General features: G+C 33.1%; 2 protein-coding genes across 3 annotated transcripts; both read left to right on the forward strand.

Moving 5' to 3' along the window:
* LOC105163645 (hexokinase-3) lies at positions 9,349-15,805 on the forward strand. 2 transcript variants are annotated; one of them, XM_011082073.2, is made up of 9 exons: positions 9,349-9,976; positions 11,149-11,296; positions 11,395-11,577; positions 11,976-12,050; positions 12,826-12,981; positions 13,092-13,190; positions 13,278-13,405; positions 14,944-15,025; positions 15,135-15,805. In XM_011082073.2, the coding sequence occupies exons 1-9, from the start codon at positions 9,705-9,707 to the stop codon at positions 15,528-15,530; spliced, it is 1,539 nt and encodes a 512-aa protein (XP_011080375.1). In that variant the 5' UTR covers positions 9,349-9,704; the 3' UTR covers positions 15,531-15,805. The 2 variants fall into 2 exon arrangements, with proteins under 2 accessions (XP_011080375.1, XP_011080376.1); XM_011082074.2 differs by having other exon boundaries at positions 11,149-11,293.
* Positions 18,067-18,993, forward strand: LOC105163694 (metalloendoproteinase 1-like). Its single transcript, XM_011082135.1, has one exon. The coding sequence runs from the start codon at positions 18,067-18,069 to the stop codon at positions 18,991-18,993; it is 927 nt and encodes a 308-aa protein (XP_011080437.1).

A 21,417-nucleotide genomic window follows, 5' to 3' on the forward strand; every position in this document is an offset into this window, starting at 1 on the left:
TCAGCCTCCTCCCTTTCTCGATCTGTTTTCTGGAGGGCACCCGCCAAGGCTGCCGGCCTATTTACTTTCTAGGGGCACCTACCGAGGCCGCCTATCAAGTGCTTTTGGGCCTCTCATGATTTGGGTTTCTCATGACTTGGGCCCCCTAGGATGTCACGGGCCTCTCATTTCTTTCTTTTTTTTAGGATCGTTGGGGCCTCTTTGGTCAATCTATTTTTATGCACATTAAAATTGTATAATTAAATAAAATAAAAGATTCTTTTAGAGAGAGAGAGAGAAAGAAAAGTGGAAGGTTTGTGTTTCATATTTTGTTTGTTTTGATCTCTCGCATCTCTTATATTAATTTTTTTTTATGTGCATAAAAATATATTGGCCCAAAGAGCCCAAACGATCCAAAAAAAAAAAGATAAGAGACTCGGAACATCGTAGGAGGCCCACATTATGAGGCCGGCCCGTTGAGAAATTACTAGGTTCAACTCAAGAGGGAAGCCCAGTACGCCAAGCTCAGCCCAAGAGGGAAGCCCAGTTCAGCCCAAGCAGCAGGCTTGGTACAAGGCCTATAGGACCTCAAACCCACCTTCCAAGCTGCTTCCCTTTTCCTAGGAATTCTCGTTAAAAGGAGTCCTCCCCCAACTAAAGCCTTGTTGCTCAAGTCAAAGAGGAGATAAGATCGTGCCATATTCCCAAATTTTTGCCTTCTTTTTCAAAAATGCAACTCACAAATAGAGTTCCTACGAAGATGGACTCCTTCTCTATAAATACAGGCAGCATCCCCCCAACAGACATACCTTCAAGAAGCTGAAAATTATCTTGCTATTTCGCTGCAACTCTCAACTTATGCTTTTGCCATATTTTACTCATACAATTGTTATTTTTATTTCAAATTCTCATTTCAGCACCTCTCAACAGAGACGCCTTCTTCAGTCCTCCAACAGGGACACCTTTAGTCTTCCAACAGGGACGCCTTTAGTCCACCAACAGGGACACCTTCAATCCCTCTACGGGGACTCCCTCCAAAATCAGAAAAACCACTCTCTCTTCTTGCTTTAGCATTCGAATTGCACTCGTAGCGCGATTTCTATCACGAAATTGCTTACTCTATCACGATTTCTCATTACATTTTATCTCCTACGATTATTTTCTCCTAAATTCGATACTAACTTCGGCATAAGAGTAAAAGTGTAAATATATTAAATATGTGTGCAATTCATCAATTTATAATATTAATTTATCATTAGATATACAAATATATATATTAGTGTAGGTGAGGCGGTGGGGGTGATGGTCTCCCCGCCCCACTTATCATTAGACTATAATTGCTCTTAAAAAGCTGTGCAGGTAAAATCGTTCGTAATTGGATTAAATGACTAAAATTAAATAATTTTAAAAGTTACCAGATTAAAACTAAAACGGGTAAATTTAAAAGATTAAAATTAATAGCAGTCAATCTTAAAGGGCTAAACAAATAATTTTTTCCTCTTAAAAACAACAAAAGCACAACCAAAAGGTTGAGACAACTCGTTGGCAAGGTCGAGGTTTATGTTTAATTTTGTAATAGTCATTTTTTTTTATCTTATTTGAATATATATGTTGGTTTGAATTATTGATGTATTGAACGGCCTACTTCTCATTTATCCGAACGGCCTACTTCTCATTTCTCTATTATCATACATGGCCTGCGAGTTTCTTATGTTTTTTTCTCCATAGTAAGTGGCTCGTATTTCTCTCTCAGAGTGCGTATTTTCTGTCATAGATTAATACATTTCAACATCTCTAGTCTTTGTGACTGAATTTTGACTTGCGTATCAAAGGATTTCCATTGATAAAAAATAAATTGGCACTTGGTAAAATCGCATCCACTGGATGCGTATGTAGATGTCTACGTATACAGATCTCCAATCTGGCCTATGTATATACTGTGATGTGGAGTTTCTGACAACGACTTCTCCTGATAAATCACAATTATTTCGTTCCACAACACGACTTTACTGGTAAGAAATCTTGGTTGTGGAGGCTCACATAGGACATCAACTCTTGATTATGTATGACTGGTATAGTGATATTAATCACGCTTTTCATTGTCTTAATCCACCCTCATTTTTAAAAATATAAAATTACTATTTAAATTTACAAATATCCAATCCGTGGGGTTCGATTCTTGAATAATTGTAAAAAAGCGACATCAACCTTATCATCGAGACAAAAACGTGGTTGTTGGTGGGGGTACTGCAAATGCATGCTTGCCAAACGGATCCTCTGACCAAACTTTATTAAGGAAGGTGCATGGAATTAGGCCTAAACCTAGAGCGCACTACATGCATGCATGTTCTTTCTCAGACCATTCTTTGACAATTCGTAGAATGCTCTCTTTTGTCTGTCTTTTATTCCCTGTTTGGTCGTTCGCATATCCATCTTTCTCTAATTTAATCTGTTTAGGGTGGACTAATCTTTATACCTTTTAGGATAAATTAGTACGGAATTCTTTGAGATTTATCATAATTATAAATACACTTTTGTTATTTGAAAAATTATAAATACTCATATAAAATTAATGGTTGTCCGACAAATATCCCTCATAACAGCTCATTAAGGTACTTGTTAGACGACTATTAATTCCAGAAGGTATTTGTAATTTTGTTAGCAATATCAACTATATAATTTGCCTACTAATTAAGGTGTAAGATGCAATTTACCTCTATGATATGAAAAAAGAGTAAAAAGACTTCCTGTAAAAAAAACAAAAAACAAAATATCCATTGTATTTTGAAAAATAAAGCAAAAAAGATTTCTATCTAAACGGGATAATTTGCTTTATTTTTTAAAACACATAAAGTGTAATTGTCTATTTTTTATACATAATTTTTTTTGCTCATTTCTTACATCACAATCAGGTAAATTCCATTTAACTCACTAATTAAGGGTATGCATGCAGATTGTCAGCCTCCACGTTAATTTATTGAGCTCGCGAGCAATTACTCAAGCTTTTGAGTACAAAATTCAGACATCAAATGCTTGTTGGCCTACCTACTGTTGGTACAATAAAACTATCAACAACTAAAGAAAGGGTAAATAAAAGCTATTTTTTTAAGGTGTGGTATAATTATAAATATTTTTTTATTATTTAAAAAATTATTAATACTCTCTCAAATGAAAAAAAAAAATATTTTGTATTCCTTAGATGATAATGTAAAACTCACTGCTTTATTTTTATTTTTATTTTTTAAAAAAATAAAATATTTAAAAAATTAGAGATGGGCAAAGTAAATAATCAATTGAAATATTAATTTATGAAATTATTTAATAAAATTATAAGGTACTCTGGGCATGTCATCATAAAAACTGATTAAAAACTTAATGAAATAAATTAAATTCGAGAGGTATTTATAATTATGCCAAATTTTAGAAAAAATAGCTATAATTTATTCAGGTGAAAAGACACCCTAAATTGATTGTACTCATAGTCACACAGACAAAATCTAACACATTTTCATGCATTTATTTCGAAATAATTAATAATGTCCACTCCACCTACCAATTATTAATTAACTGCAATTACCAACTAATTAAACCCCAAATGCACTCTTTATGAGCAACAATCCCTTTTTAGCAGTCACAGTTGGTACACCGAAATGACAAGATATAGGCAGGTTACACTCCGGTCCAAGTCGTAGATGATGTGATTATTCAAGCTGGAGATGGGGTCCATATCAGACGTCCGATCAGGTGGGGTCCATTTTTACTCCTCGAATTGAAAATAGGATGACCTCCAATATAATTGAATTAAGTTTGTAGATGAGACTCTTAACTAAAACCTTCTGATATTTAAGTTAGAGTTCGCTAAGGATAACAAATGTACAGATCATAAAGTTAGATCTCATGTATAGTTAATGCATACATTCTCAACTTTTGTATTTACATAGGGGCAATTATCAGGGATTGTGTAGAGCCATCCACGGTTTCAACTAGGAGCCTTGGGTGGTGGAAGCATCAACGGCTATTATTTCAAATTATCAGGGCTCGATTAAAAATACGTAAATTCTTGTCTTATTTTGTTGTTTCTCAATTTTTGAAGGGTACAACTATCCTTCGTGGAGTTTAAGTTTATTTTAACCTGTGCAATAATATATTTTATGTACTGGATTAAGTTATAAAATATAAATAATTGTCATGCGCTCAATCATCTAACTACCCAACATATTAAACATTATACACTCATAATTATCAGAAATCAAGAATTTCAAGTGGCATCATGTGAACTTCCTATTGGTTGCATTCATGGATCCAGACAATGATCAACAAAATTATATATATATATATATAGAATTTAAAAAGAAAAAAAAAATGAAGGGGGTTCTTGTTAGGTTTGGAATATTCGGATTGCTTATCTGTGTATATGCGCTGGTTCTTGAGTCAAAACCACAGAAAATTTGATGCATAAAACAAAACCTTTTTCTTGTGTGTGTGTGTGTGCGTGTCTGTTTGTGTAATTGTTTGGATTTGAGGTTTGGACCAAAGCAGCACATGCGCTTTTCTTGGTCAAGTCTCGAATTCGATACTTCTTTATTATTTATTAAAATATAAATTAAAATAAATTATATTGACATCCTCTTATGTTAAACTAAAACATATAAGTATTTTTATTTTTTGCAAAATTATGGTTATACCTTTTTGAGAGAAAAAAATGCAAGCAACCTCCTTATGATATTGCAAATGAGCAAATTATTTTCTTATGAAAAAATAAATAACGATTTACCTCCCTATATTTTTTAAAATACAGCAATTTACCTTCCCCTGTACAGGGGGTAAATTGCTATAATTTTTTCATAGGGAGGTTATGTACTCATTTTCAATATTACAGGGGGATAAATTGCTATTCACCCCTTTTTGAGGTTATAGTTGTAATTGTAACTTCGTTAGTTTCCATTAAGTTTCTGTCCAAATTTTATGGTGAACCGGCCAAATATCCTTTTAAATTATAAATTATTATTTTATATACCTTTTTAAAAAATTAAAATATTTTACAGACTAATATGCCTTTATGAAATCATTTACTTTCACGCACTCTCAATTTTTTTTTACATTTTCCATACATTTTTTTCAAAAAAGTAATCAATCAGGGTAAAGTAGTAATTTTCAAATCACCATATAGACGCTGCATAATTATTTTTCATTTTAGAGGAGTATTTATAATTTTTTAAATAATAAAAAAATATTTATAATTATATTAAATCTCTAGTTATATTTACCCTATTCTTGATGATGTCAATTTTTCATTGAAGTAATTACATAAACATGTAAAAGCCAAGTGAGAATATGAATTGCTTAAGGATAATTACACTCCTTTTTTTTAAATTTTAATATAATTACACATAAACTCGTACATTATAAAAAAATATAATATTTAATTATAATTAATTATTATAATTAAAGTTAAATAACAGTAGTAAATAATCATTAATTATGACCATGCAATATTTATTAATCGTAATTTTTTCGAGTGTGGCTAACAAATATTTTTTACCATGGTTGGAAAAATATTTATTAATTAAGTTTCAGAATCTTGATATACAAAAGAAATAGAATAAATATTAATTCTATCCAAAGAATCGAAAACTATTTATTCTTTTTTCTTATAAAAATTCAAAATTAAGAGTTTTGCTAATTAATAAGTAGATAAATAAATAACAGAAATTTGTGCACGTGCTTAAAGCGGAGCGAACGGAATGAAACTCTTTTTTAAAAAAAAAGAAAATACAAAGACAATAATTTACACATACAATACGAAAAATATAATATGTAATCATAATTAATTATTATAATATAAAATTAAATTATTATTATAAGTAATCATTAATTATAATCACGTAACAAAAAAAAAAATATCCTACTTTATTGGTGCACAGAGTTAACGATTTGGTCTTTTTGCAATAAAATATCCACCAATCGCATGGCTCTCCTATTCCCACGGAAAGTGCGGTCGCTGTTCTCACTGTAGACAACCCGGGCCCCTCTTGCTCGTTCAGACTTACATATACCAGGCAAAGATTGCATGAATGCGTCCTCACTTTTCTTGCGTTGGGACTCCAATATGTTATTCTTTTATATTTCTAAAAAATACATATAATTTTATTTATAATTCTATAATTTTAATAAAATTTTATTTTTAAAATAAGTACTTTATTTTTCAAATTATTTTATCGTCTATACTCTCTTATTATTGCAGAGACGACTGTAATATAAAATTCTGTACTGAGTTAAAAAAATAATTTAATTAAAATGTAGAGGTTATATTAATTAAATAATATTTTGGAATAAGTAAATAATTTCCATTTGCATGGGAAATATATTAAAATAATAGTTATTATATTGTTCCAAAAATAATAAATTAAAAAAGAAAAAGGGAAAATTATTAGTAGTGGTGACAGGAAATGTACGATTTTATGCAATTGCTTTTTCGATGCACAGCTGGAATTGGCGGATCACAGCTGGCGCAGTGTACGGGAATGCAGCGGAATATGCAGCTACTCCGTCGCCGTTTTGCCTCTTCTGCATTTCCATTTTCCACCTCTACCATATAAATATATCTGATACTTTAAAATTTACTTACATATAATAAATAGATTTTATGTTGGTTAATTTTATCGAATTTATTGTTATTAATAAAAATGATTAATAAAAAAATTATATTTACCATTAATTGTATTATTATATATTAAATAATTTTTTTATAATTAAATTATCCTTATATATCTTCATGTGTTAATACATGTGGTGTAATTATGCTAGTTTAAAGATTACTTTTAATATTCTCGATGTTTGTTTTCATTTAGCAAGTAGATATTTCCGTTCGTCAAAACTCACTGAAATTACTGCTATTAGCAAAAGATTGAAAAAATATCCATTTGATTGACTTATTGTGCGCCAAATGAGTACTCTTTGATCAAACTAATGATAAAAATATACCACCTCATATGCACTAATATGTAAAGATATATTAAAGGGACTTTGATCAGAAAAATTATTTTTTTGACTTACAATAAATCAATAATAAGTCAATTGGATAATTATGAATTTTCTTTCGATTTTATTGTTGATATCTGCAAATTCAATGAGTTTTATTAATTAGGTGATTTATTTATCAGATAGAAATATTATTATGAGTATAAAAAATATTAGATGTAATTTTTCAAACTATACTAAATCATTCGCAGGTATATTAAATTTTAGAAAAAGGCCATGTAATTTTCTAATATTCATTTTTTCCCTTTATGAAAAAAAAAATTAAAAAGGTGGAATAAATTTGTTCGGGGTCGAGGCTGAAAGCAAAAAGTGTTCACATGATGAATGTCGGTTTTGGCCTTCTCTTTTTCTTTTATGCCTCATGGGTCCCTGTTGAGTTTTTTTCTGTTCTTTGGGGGTAGGGTGTTAAAACGTTCTATTTGATAGATTTTGTGCTTCAAGGAAATGGAAATTTTTGTCAAATTTACAGAAACGTCCCTGGGTTCAAATTTACATTTCATTTTGGGACAGGTGAGTTTTTTTATTTAAATTTTTAACGCTTTGAATTTATTACTTATATATGGAAAGTCATCAAAACATTCGAATATTATGGAGGATTATAAAAAATAGGGATAATTACACTCCTTTTTTATAAAGTTTAGTATAATTACACATAAATCTTTTGTGGTTTTGGAAGTTACATTTAACACTCCTGAAGTTTGCTTCTATCTAATAATAAATCACCTCGTTAGTCAAAATTCACTGAATTTGCTAATATTAACAAAAATTAAAGAATGAAAATTAATATATACCCTCGATATACTTATTACTAACTTATAGCAGGTCAAGCATTTTTTTCGACTAAACTATTCTTATAATGGTGAGATATACCTCCTCACATGCATCAACGCGTGAAGACATATAAGGGCAATTTAGTTATAAAAAAATTTATTTGACCTGCAATAAAAATTAGTAATAAGTTAATCGTGGGTAATATAGATTATTTTTTTAATTTTTTATTAATATAAGTAAATTCGGTGAATTTTTTACTAATAGTGGGATTTATTTATTAGATAAAAGCAAACCTCATAGGTGCTAGATGTAATTTTTCAAACTATTGGGGGTCTATTTATAATTACACCAAACTTTATGAGAGGAGAATGTAATTATCCCTAAAAAATAATACATTAAAAAACATAAAAGATAAAATACGATATTCAATTTATGATTTTATTCAAGTAAAAATAAAACGTTATTTCAATACAATAGATGCAAAATTTTACTAATAAAGATAAATTATAATACTCTTATGAAATTTATCACAATTAGAATTATTCCTGCATTGTTTAAAAAACTACAAATACATTCATAGGATCAACGAATTTATAACAAATACTCCCTATAATGGGCTGGCACAAGGAGTTTTTTTAAACAATTTTTAATTTTTTAAAAATTTAAATTTTAAAATAATAAAAAAAATATTTATTGATTACGATAAATTTCAAGGAGCCTGTTTATAATTTATCTTTATTTTAAATTAAAGGAATAATTACAATCTTTATCTTGAAGTTTGATGTAATTACACGTAAATCTCTGTGATTTGAAAAATTACATCTAATACCTATGAAGTTTGCTCCCGCCTAATAAATAAGTCCCTTCTGTTAGTTAAAATTTACTGAATTTATTGAAATTAACAAAAAAAATAAGAAAATATCAAGCTTTACCCTCGATTGACTTATTGTAGATCATATAATTTTTTTATGACTAAATTACCCTCACACATCTGCATTCACTAATGCATATATATTCATTGTTATAAGGATAGTTTAGTTCGAAAAAAATTATTTGACCTGTAATAAGTCGATATAAGTCAATAATGGGTAAATAGCAATTTTCATTCAATTTTTTTTAATATCAACAAGTTATAGATTTATTTGTTAAAAGAAAATAAATATTAGAAATACTATATATAATTTTTTCAATTATAAAAAATTTATGTATAATTATACAAAAAATTTAAAAAGAAGGGATTGTAATTGTGTCCAAATTAAAAGCATGGTACAGTCTTTCTTTGTCAATTGCTTTCTACGAGACGGGAAAAGGTCAGCATCACCAGTTGAACACTGGTCAACTCACTAAAACTGCAAAATTTCAAACCAGTGGCAAAATCGTCATTTGGCTTTTCCCATATTGCGAAAATTTCTCCAATTCCCAAGTGGTCAAACCAGAGTCCACCTCGCCATGTCGAAAAGGTTAGCAAATCAGGAATTCCCCAATTCTTCAGGGTTATATTCGTCATTTCCTCTCTCCTTATAAGTACCCAACACTTCGCTTTCCGGGGCACTCCCACCATCACCCCCGTCCCTCTCTCTCTCTAAAAACTTTTTTCGAGCAACTCTTCTGCGTTTCTCCACACTCGCAAAAAGCGAGAATTTCGAAAGGGGAAGAATCGAAGGACGGCGCTGCTTGGAAGCTCGGGCGGCCGTTTCGGGTTGCTTTCACTTGGAAACGGGGAATCATAGTTTAGGTGCCTAAACGGGAGTTTGCGGGAAAGTTTGATTTTTGAAACCGCCGCCTTGTTTTGATCACTGGGAGCGAAGGCTTTCTCTTTGGTTTCTGGAGGAGATGGTTGATTGAATTTGGGTTCCGGTTACTCGAAAAGGCAGTAACAGGAAAAAGGTTTGTGAAAGGAAAGGCGTTTGTTTATGGGGAAGGTGGGGGTAGCCTTGGCGGCGGGGTGTGCGGCGGCGGCGTGCGTGGTGGCGGCCGTGATGGTAGGGAGGAGTGTGAGACGGAGGAGAGGCTGGAGGAGGGTGGTGAGGGTGCTTGAGGAGCTGGAGGAGGGATGCGCCACCACTGTGGGGCGGCTGCGCCAGGTTGTTGATGCTATGGCGGTTGAGATGCACGCGGGCCTGGCCTCTGAGGGCGGGTCTAAGCTTAAGATGCTTCTCACCTATGTTCACGACCTTCCTACTGGGTAAAGCTCAGATGCTCAAGTGTTTATTATGTATGTGTGTGTAGCTGTGTATGCGTATGCATCTGCGGCGTATGTCTTAATTGAATTGTGGTTGGTTTTGTACTTGAGTGTGCTGCAGTGGAGTTTAAGTATGCGTTTCTTGGTTGGCATTGAACTTATTTTGGAAATGGTGAATGAAAAATTCAATTTTTAAATATTTCTGTTATATTCAATATTTTCCGTTTCTTCTGATAGTTTAATTTCCGGGCAGACTTAGTTTCAAGCAAATTTCAGGAATGCTAAATGGCTTGTGGCGTTCTTGAATATCTTTTATGTTTTATGCGGACCAACATTTGGAATGTGCTTTCCGTCTGTGTTACTTTTTCTTTTACTTTCATCGGAAGTTCATTATCCGCTGCTTCGGAGGTCTGTTCCTTTTCTTCTCTTGTAGAGTTGCCATTTTAGTTAAATAGTCTATGAGTAGAGAATCATGTGCATACGCTGATCTGTATCATCCCATAGACCGAATAATCCGTGTGACAGGGTTCACTAGGGTTGTATTTTTCTGTTTTAGATTAGTCTATTCCAAAGGCAAATTGATTCTCTGAAAACAAATAATTTCCATTAATGTGCTAGTGCAATCTATCTGTTCGCTTGTTGTTACTTGCCAACAGGGGCGTGTAATATTAATGAGAGTTGAGACACGTTAGTCGACATGTTTTTCCTTTCGATCTTTTGCGTTCCTAATCCTTTCCTACGTGGAGAATAACCATTGAGATTACGGAAAGATTTTTAGTTGGAAACTTCTTTCTTATTGTTTAAGTGAGTTGCTTTATGAATCTCCTATCATACTGAAAGTTTCTGGTTGGAAGATCACATACTTTCTACTTATATTGTAATGTAAAGTCATTAAGCCTTCTTTTATTCTCGAGATGAGGATAATTTAATTGTTCTTGCCTTATCTGTTGCTCTAAATTGTAATAGTTTAGTTTGAGATTCTGATTGGTCATATTGTCATGATTGCTTCAGTTCAGCTTTGATATTGGTAATTCAATGCCAAACATTTGCTTTCATATCTGGGATTCCATTGTACTTGATTTTATGAGCTTTTTATTTCACTGTTGAAAATTCAAACAGCTCCTCTTTTGTAATAGGTGTTATTTGCTGACCAAACTTCTGCTTTTTCCTTCCAGCAATGAAAAAGGGATTTATTACGCCCTAGATCTTGGTGGTACCAATTTCAGGGTTCTGCGGGTTAAGTTGGGAGGCCAAAGGTGCATCATTGAGCATGATGTTGATCTGCAACCTATTCCGCAACATTTGATGACAAGCAGTAGCGTGGTAGCTGAATTTTCATATTGTTGCCTTTTGAGTTCTGGAAATTAATACGTTTTGGGATTTGAAACATCTGATGTTATTCTCTTCAATCCTACTTTCAGGAGCTTTTTGATTTTATAGCGACATCATTAAAGGATTTTGTTGAAAGGGAAGAAAATATTTCTGAACCTTCACAAAGGGAAAGAAGAGAACTTGGCTTCACATTTTCATTTCCAGTGAAACAAACTTCTTCTTCTTCAGGAACTCTGATGAAGTGGACGAAAGGATTCTCTATCGAAGACGCGGTTTGTTGCTTTTTTTTCCCTTTCCTTTGTCCCTCACAAATCATCCGCATTCGTCATTGCAACAATTTGTAGGTTTGGTAAAACTGTTTTCCATTTCGATATCCTAAAGTATGTGTGAAAGAGTTTAGTATATTCTTTGTAATACGTATATCTTTCTTATTTACAATTAAGGAACTTGTCTTAAAGAGTCACAAGTTCCTATTGCGGTTGGTTTTATTGCTGCCCCCCTCAAGTCTAGATTGCTTGTTTTAACTGATGCCTTTTAAGGAGTTGCATGTGACTAAGTATTTAAGGATCATGAAAGATATTTTTGCTTAGATTAAATGATTATCTGATTCACTGATTTATCAGTCCTTGTGGTGGGTGAGATGAGAACTCATGTGTGCAATTTATTGCAGGTTGGTAGAGACGTTTCTCAGTGCCTTCAGGAGGCCTTGTCCCGAAAAGGATTGGATATGCAAGTGACTGTCCTTGTAAGCCCTCTACTTTGTCTGTACCTACGCATACTAATTTTCATGTTGTATTTAAGGAGAAGGCATTGGGAAAAGGCTGTGAAATCCCAATTGCAGCGTGAGTGTTAGTCGAGGGAAAGATAGAGGCTACATGAATTTCTTTTCTGTTGTGGCTTAGCCTGAAGGAGATGCAATGGAACTTGCATATGTGTCAGATTATGTTTGTTGAATTATTCTAAGTATGGATTCAAGATTTTTCTTTTACCATGATTCAACTTGATTTTTTTCCATTTGTCACCAAGTTAATGTTGACCTATCTGTTACTGACGAGGAAGAGCAAGTAATATGCCTGGTAACCATTAGACAACTATTGTTTTTTATGTTTAAGTTGTCAACTTTCTTCATGATTATCTTTCAGCTTCTAGCAATTTAGCATGTTCTTTATTTCATCAAGTTTGTCCACGTTTCTGTTGCCTGACAGAAAGGACAAAGAGTTAGTGTGCTTGAACTTCATGAAGAATAATTTCAGGACATACCATTTGATTTAGGTTGAAAACTTTTTGTCATGATTTTCTTTTCCGAGGGAAATAATTATTTGCTTTCTTTGTGTTTATCTATGATGTCAACTATCTTTAATATGGTGTTGTCTGCTTCATGATCTGAGTTTTATTTCTGGAAGCTGATGAAGGAAATTTTCTTTTGTCAGTTTTTATGTATTTCTCTGGTGTTACTTTATGGAGTGCAGTGCTTATAGTAATATGATCACATGATTCAAAGTTTACTCTTGTTTAAGCAGATTAATGATACTGTGGGAACCTTGGCTCTTGGTCATTATCATGATGAAGATACTGTAGCTGCTGTGATTATTGGAACAGGTACTAATGCCTGTTATTTGGAGCGTGCAGATGCGATCATTAAATGCCAAGGTCTTCTTACAACTTCGGCGGGCATGGTATTTTTTCTAGCGTGTTTGATTGGGCTGTATTTATTTTTGATATTGCAGATTTGCTTAAGTTTTCTTGTTTGTTTTACATTGTTCAATGGTTTTCTTAATTTAAATAGGTAATCAACATGGAATGGGGAAATTTTTGGTCATCTCATTTGCCGAGAACACCATACGATGCAGAATTGGATGCTGATAGTCCTAACCCAAATGATCAGGTGCTGTTACCTAATTCAACAATTTATCATGTAAATTTTGGCTTGATTCTTTATATTGGTGTGCGGCTGATGAGAATCATGCTGCAGGGTTTTGAGAAAATGATATCAGGAATGTATCTAGGAGACATTGTGCGAAGAGTAATTCTTCGGATGTCTCAGGAATCAGATGTTTTTGGACCTGTATCTTCGAAATTACACGAGCCTTTCATCTTGAGGTGATAATTTCATTTGTAGTCTTCATATCTTGTTGTCACCATTATAATGCTGTGTGAAGAAGCACAAGTACAACCACACTAGCTTATCATGCTGATGAATGCTCTTCCACTGGTTAATGTTTGAATGCTCTAAGGAAAACAATCATGAAAAGTTACATGCATCCTCCTTGTGCATGATTTCTAGATGAGTGATATAGGGTGTCTTTTGGCAAATTGAAGAAAGAATACCAACAGACTGGTTGATGAATTGAACTTTAGATATGGGTTTCGGTGTTCTTTTGCCTGGAGTTTGCCTGAAACTCAATTAAATCTGGTCACCGGTAAAGCTTTAAAATCCATGCTAACTTGAGGGGTTTAAGAAAATCTTTGTACATAATAAGAGTTAGAAGTGACAGTTGGAAGCTATACTTAATTTAGGATAGTTATAAGTTTGTGGCTCAGTCAGACTAGTCTTGTGCTATTGGTGCCTGCAAAGATGAAAGATGGATTTGGTAAAGCAAATTGGTGACTCTTCTATCTTTTATTTTCCTATCACTTCTAGTCTCTCAATTATACATGTATTACTGTGCGAATAAGTGACCTCTCTGTCTTTTCTTTTGTCACCACTTTTATTCTATTACATATGTGTCGTGAGAGCTCTAAGATTACAACCAATACCTACTTGACTGCATTCGGTTTATGAGTAAGTATATGCTTAGCGGATAACTGTGGAATCTGAGTGGAGAAGAAAGAGATAAATGGTTAAGTATATTGTTCTTGCAATCTGATTTACATGGATGGCAGTAGGGTAGGTTTCACCGTACTTAGACCCATCCATCCACTAGGGTTCAGATTCTTTCTGCACTTTTTGTTATTGAAGAAAGGAAACTGAGCCAATTTTGCGGAAAATTTTCATAACCTGCAAAACTATAAAGGTAATGCATTCCTCACAGTGTTGCATGCTTCAGTTTTGCATAATTGTTGATGTACCCTCAATATACCTTTTTATTTTACGTTTTTGTTGAAATTATAAGACACTTTAACTTGGTTTTATATTATGCTATGTATGTGAATTTATGGATTGGTAAATGGACAAGCGTTTTGCATATATATGCATATCGAAGGTACACACATTGACCCAGATATATGTCTAGATTATTATATACCTATTACTACATTGGCGGACTGGGCAATCCATGCCTAGACCCAGTCTGTCCAAAATATTTGAACTTGTAAATTTACTAGGCAGCCAATTGTTATCCCTATCTAGACCCATGGGGGCCACTTTATACATTAGACAAGCCCCATGACTTACCTATCTTCATATTTTTGGTCGAGAGATATCTTGACTGTAAGTTATGTTAAGTGTGACCTAACAAGTAACATTATAGTGAAATCTGATGCCGATAAGTTTTATATCGTCCTAAAAATGTATAGCAGCCTGAATGTCTGCTAATAAATCAGTTCCCCCATTGGTCCTTATTGGGCAGGTGTATGTTTCTTTTTGTTGATGTCTTTGACATGTGGAATTATTTTCTCATCAGTTCCAAACTTTTCAGGACACCTATGGTTGCTGCTATGCATGAGGATGATTCCTCCAACTTGAATGAGGTTGCGCAAATATTGAAAGACACTCTGGAGGTGGAACTTTGTTCATTCCAGTTTCTCTCCCATGCACTCAAAATACTCTAAAGATCCATATCCCTGGTTAAGCACTTATTCTTGTTAGATTGATTTCCTTGCCTTTCAGATCCCTGATGTTCCTCTTAATGTTCGGAAGCTTGTCGTGAAGGTATGCGATGTGGTAACCCGCAGAGCAGCCAGATTGGCAGCGGCTGGTATTGTGGGAATATTAAAGAAGATTGGCAGGGATGGGAATAGTGGAATGACAGGTGGTAAAACCAAAGGTGGAAGCCGAATTAAGATGAGAAGAACGGTAGTAGCAGTGGAGGGAGGCTTATACGCAAACTATACAATGTTCAGGGAGTATCTGAATGAAGCGATGAGGCAAATATTAGGCGAGGATGTGGCTCCTTATGTCATACTTAACGTGACAAATGACGGATCAGGTATTGGAGCAGCACTCTTAGCTGCCTCTCATTCAGCATCAACCATTACGGAAAACACAAATTTTATAGTTATATGAATATACATAATACATATAGCCCCTGTAAATTTGTAGAAAATATATCTTACCATAAAGCGGCTTGCCGGAGGGAGGGAGGGTTTGTGCATATATGTCATAGTAGGTTGATATCATAGGTTACAATTTCTCAATGATATTTGGGAATTCATTTAGAATATAAGAAGGCTAAGGAATTGTCAAATCTCATTTTGTGTCTTCCAGTTTGTGTAATAGGTACAGGTTAACTATGGTCTGAAGTATTGAGTTCAATTCCATTTATTCATTTATTTATTTCATTTTGACATTATTGATACATTTGTTTAGCTGTGCTCTTTCATCTTCCACTAATAAGGGTGCCTACTTAGGCTGGCTCATGTACAAGGTAAGTAACGCATGGCTTTAACTATAACTAACCCGGAACTTTTAATTGCTTATCCAGCAAAATCTGTGTCAACTTTGAATGCTGTGATGTGGTCTGCCAACAATGTTTTCAAACAGGGACTGATGATCATATTAACACGATCACCAGTCTCGAATGGATGATTTCTGAGTTGAGATCTAGTTAGTTGAACTGACTGAGATTGATGGAGTCTAAGAGTGTTGTTGCTCGTAGTGAATGGGTGGAGACTTGGGAGGTTATGTATTTATAGGGTGATGCCTGGTGATAGAGATTGGGAGCACAGGGCTGAGGGCTGGCTCACTGCTGTGGCTGTGGCTGTAAAGAGACTGATTTTTTTTTTTTCTTCTCAAGTATGTTTAACAAGTTTCTTAGTTTTTTTTTTTTTTTTTTAATTTGCGGACGAGATTTAAGTATCTGAAAAATCAAAATCAATCAATTTTAATTTTAGATGTGTCCTATCTATATAGCCAATTCAAGTTTAAATATTAAGAAGTCCTTCCGGTCATTAGTGGGTGGATTACATCTATAAAATATATAAAAAAAGAAGAATCAATAAATTAATGGATTACGTATACTAATGATAATTGTTGCTTATATATATTTTATAATACATCGATTCAATTAATAAATTAATACGATTAATCTCAGTAAAAAAATTACATCAATTTAATAAATAATTAAGAACAAATAAAATAAATAATTATATGAAACGGGATAAATACTTTACATATTCAATTGAATTCGAATCTATGAAGTTAGCATTCTAGGTTAAGACATTGTTGGATTGCCGCTCATTTTGGATGCCATAATCCGAGTGATTCATTTTCACTTGAGGAATAATTTGTAATCAACGCTGAAAATTAATGAAGGATTAATATGATTGAGACCAATTTAAAGATTTTGAAAATTGAGTCAATTCTGGACAACACATATATAGGATATAGAGATATATGGTACATCCAAAATTTATCTACCATACTTGAATATGATTGAGAAATTTTCCCAAATATCTATCAATTTCAACTATAAGTGAAATTGTATGCTACAAACATCTTGAGAATATAGCAATACTAGAGTTTGTGAGACAGGACGGATTTAACTCCAAAAGATATTCAAACAATTCAGTCTCTGTACCTTAATTAATTAGCCATATATATTTGAAACATTGCTATTATTAACAAAAATAGAGTTGAATAATTTTTTTGTTATTTCGTTTATGATTCTGCATAAGCTGATTTTAGGTGTAATAAAATAGGAATATTGATGCTGTTAGTAGGCGTTACGTATGCATATATTTGGTTATCCTCTTTTTATTCTATTTCACTGATTTTTTTCTCAGTAAATTATATGTTATTTTTATTTAGATTTTGACAAGTGTATATAAAACTATTTTATCTTAGATAAATTATTCATGACATAACTTATATTTTTTCTATTGTTAATACTGTCGTATTAAATTTTATATTATCTACAATTACTCATTTTCATATAATAATATTTGAATTAGTTATAATATTTATTTGTTATAAAGGATATAAATTTTTGACGAAAATTCTCTCCGTCTCAGAGTTCGAGTTGTAACCCGTCTCTTTTTTTGGTTTAGTAAATTGAGACGAAATATTAAATCCTTAGATAACCTATCTTCAGTTTATGATTTTATTTTAGAAATTCAAACAAATTTTAATCCAATTCTTTTCCTCCCTAACTTGTGAAAATATGGGACAGGTTTGTTTCTGTCTCTACGGGACAGGCACTAAACCTTCAAGTAAATATCTGATCTTCAAAATCTAATACGGACAATAAATTTCATTATGACACTAATAATCAGTTGCAATCTCCAAAATCTAATAGAGTTAACGATTGTTTCTAAATTATACAGCAATTTTAGATTTTCAAGATACATAATAGACAGAAATATAACTTCTTTCAGAAATCAATTACATAAAACCAGAATTTCATTACAGGTTTCCGGCAACCAAACAAGAGGGGAGAGAGAATGTAGTTAATCATCAACATACTTACTTAATTAGAACAGTAATTCTAGTCATAAGGGCTAACAAGAATTGCTCAAAACAACCATCAAAACTCTATAAAAAGGGGTTAATTAGCTCTTGAAACAAAACCAATTCTCCCAAAATAAGTGATTTCTTGATAATTATGGAGCCAAAATCCCTTTACATGCTCTCATGCATTCTCCTCATTTTTCTTCTCAACCCTTTCTCATTGATCACTCGTGCAGATCCACCTCATCATCTCGATGCACAAAAACCGTCAGCTATGGATTTCCTGAAAACCCTAATCGGAGCCCGGAAAGGAACAACATCTAAGGGCATCCCTCAACTCAAAAAATATCTTTCACGCCTTGGATACATGAACGATAACAATCATACAACACCAGCAAATCAGACAAATGATTTCTTTGACGATAAATTAGAGTTGGCTATAAAACGTTACCAGACATTCTTCAAACTCACAGTAAATAGGATTATGGATGACAATACTGTCACACAAATGTCACGCCCCCGATGTGGGGTGCCTGATTTCAACCTCAACACAAGCAACGAGCTCTTCCTCCAAATCCCAACCTCAGCCTCACACTATACTTTCCTTCCTAATAAGCCCACATGGCCTCGCACAAAGAGAAACCTCACCTATTCATTCCCGGTGATTGCACGGCGGGATGTATATCCCGCCATTGAGCATGCAACCGAACTATGGGCCTTTTTTTCGTCCTTTAAATTCTCGTACACACAAAATTATGATCGGGCTGACATTAAGATCAGTTTTCAGTATGGGAATCATGGGGATGGATATCCTTTTGATGGGCGTGGAGGAATTTTGGGGCATGCTCTTCCACCGACTATTGGTATACTTCACTATGATGCAGATGAGAACTGGGTGAATGGTGAAACACCGGGTGCATTTGATTTGCAGACTATAGGGTTGCATGAATTAGGACATATTCTTGGACTTGGGCATACTAATGATGTTAGGGCCATCATGTATCCTAATATGGACCCGGGTGTCAGAAAAGTTTTGGGACAAGATGATATGGACGGAATTAAGGCATTGTATCCAAACTAGCCCTCAAACAAAATTAAGAAAAAGAATAAAATCTTCTTGTTACGACAACATATTGAAAATTAAATAGTTTCATTATTTAATTTGGATAATTGGCAATGTTCTAGTGTTGGTTCCTCATTTAATTTAAATTTTATGACGTTGTAAATAAGGATTAAATGTATTTTTGATTCCGTAATTTAATTTATTTGACGGTTTTTTAACTACAAGAAAATAATTCAATAGCTACGAAAATTTGTAATGCTAAAATTTCAGCCAATCACAATACAAGCCCCAATTTGAAAAGTCGCATGCCTGGTATGTGACTTTTTCCGACGAGTGACTCAACTTTTCGACCAAATTTGTACCAAAATTGAGATTTTTTCAGTTTTATGGGACGAAAATAGAACCCTAGTAACTTAAGAGACTAAAACGAGAATGACCTGAAGTCAGGGGACGGAAATTACCTTTAATCCACTATGTAAAATTTAGCAAATTTAAAATTATATTATCTTATCAAATATTATTTTTTTCATAGATTCCAGAACCCATAACGAAGTTAACGACTTTATAAGAAAGTTGGCTCATGGCCTGTCGACATGTTTATTGCTATAAAGGGTATTTTCTAAATGAATTCAAATTCCATACTTTGGAGTATGGGCATTCTAAAGCAATATCAAACTATGGTGTATGTGTTTTGGGGAGTATCTATAATAAATATGAAGTGGATTATTATGGAATTTTGGAAGAAGTTATAGAATTGGAGTATTACGGTATAAGACGTGGGGTTGTCTTACTTAAGTGTCATTGGTATGATACTTTTCATAAAGGACTTAAATGACACACATCGGGTCTTGTGAAAATTAACCATAAATTGACATGACCTTTTTATATTGGCTTTCCAAGCTCAACAAGTCTATTTCATAAATTCTCCGAGCACCAAAGAGAGGCATTATTGGTGGGAGTGTGCAAAGAAAAGGCTACTGGTAAATCTGACGTTCAGTAAGTTGAAGGACAAGACGAGAATATTGAGCAAAGAGCCGATATTGCTTTTCAAGAGGTGAGGCATCCGATCCACACAGAATTGATTGAGATGAGATCAATATTGTTTTGGATGGTGTGGTAGAAGAAGTAGATGCAAAAGAACTTTAGGGACTTCAACATGGCATAAATTTCAGTGAAGTCACAATAAAGGCTGAAGATCATTGGTAAGGAGAAGAAGAATTCGAACTAGAATATGAACAAAAAAAAATATGATTCAAATGAAATTGATGAGGATATGGACACTAATAACTGAATAACTCTAGTATTGAATATTAGAACTCCATAAGGTGTGTGATTATAGTCAGCCTACAATAATATGTCCTGCCCAAATTAAGAACTTAATTAACCTAAATATGAATTTAATGATAGGAAATTCCTGTATAACCCTTGCTGTTGAAGGACATACGTAATTAATGTGCAAGTCACATGTGATTTTCTGATTAAATTTGATGGGGTTTAATTATTAAAAGACGAAAAAACCCTTCATTAAGGGCAAAAAAGATATTTTGCAAAGATCCGTGCATGAGATCGCAGATCGGGTCGCTGGGACCCACCCCACGGGTTGACCCGGACTCTGGAAGTAGCTACACACCGCATGGTTGGAGTTAGGAACGCCCAGATCAGGACACGTGGATACATCTACAGTGTTCAGTTGGATCCTATAAATACTTCAGATCTGACTCAATTGAGGTAACTGGCATTTATTACCCATTGACTCTTTGACTACAGATCACATATTTCTATCTCGACACCAATAACTAATTTGGGCGTCAGAGGATTTTCGTTGGGAACGAACCTGACTAGTCTAACATACCTGTTTCATTTCTCAGGACCCATCACATATTGAATTAATCAAAATTTTAAAATTATATGACTAAATTACAAAAATTAACTTATGCAGAACTAAAAATACTATCTGTAAAATAACTAAAATTGTATTTTTTTCCCTTAAGGATGGACACGGAAATAATTGCAATTAAGAGATATAAATAAGTTAGTTGATGAACAAGAAACTAGACAAACATATAGATAACTAGCCCATACTTAAATTTTATCCTAGAAAATTTAGCCGATTTAATTAGTAGTAATAATCTATCATGAAGTTAATCAATAAAATAATTTATAAATGATAAAAAGATTCAAAATTAAGAAAATTAATAATCATTTTGTCAACACTAATTGGGTGTTTGGCTAAGCATATTTAAAAAATCGGATAGGCTCAGTCACGTACATTTTATAAGATATTTTTAGAGCTTATAAAAGAAGTTAAAATTTATTTTAAATTAAACATAAATTCGTTAAATGTTTGGAAAATATAAAATCATGGAAGCTATAAGATGTACTTAGTTATGAAAAATATATAATTAATTTGAAGAAAGTTGTTAATATCATAATTAGAAATAA

The sequence above is a fragment of the Sesamum indicum genome, linkage group LG6 (assembly GCF_000512975.1).
Source record: "Sesamum indicum cultivar Zhongzhi No. 13 linkage group LG6, S_indicum_v1.0, whole genome shotgun sequence".
In the NCBI taxonomy this organism is placed as follows: domain Eukaryota; kingdom Viridiplantae; phylum Streptophyta; class Magnoliopsida; order Lamiales; family Pedaliaceae; genus Sesamum; species Sesamum indicum.

Excerpts from the sequence above, each read along its gene's own strand:
- LOC105163645 (XM_011082073.2), top strand. The coding sequence starts at position 9,705 with ATGGGGAAGGTGGGGGTAGCCTTGGCGGCGGGGTGTGCGGCGGCGGCG. Across the intron at positions 11,297-11,394 it reads TGATGACAAGCAGTAGCGTG|GAGCTTTTTGATTTTATAGC; the intron begins GTAGCTGAATTT and ends TCCTACTTTCAG. Across the intron at positions 13,406-14,943 it reads CACGAGCCTTTCATCTTGAG|GACACCTATGGTTGCTGCTA; the intron begins GTGATAATTTCA and ends CAAACTTTTCAG.
- LOC105163694 (XM_011082135.1), top strand. The coding sequence starts at position 18,067 with ATGGAGCCAAAATCCCTTTACATGCTCTCATGCATTCTCCTCATTTTT.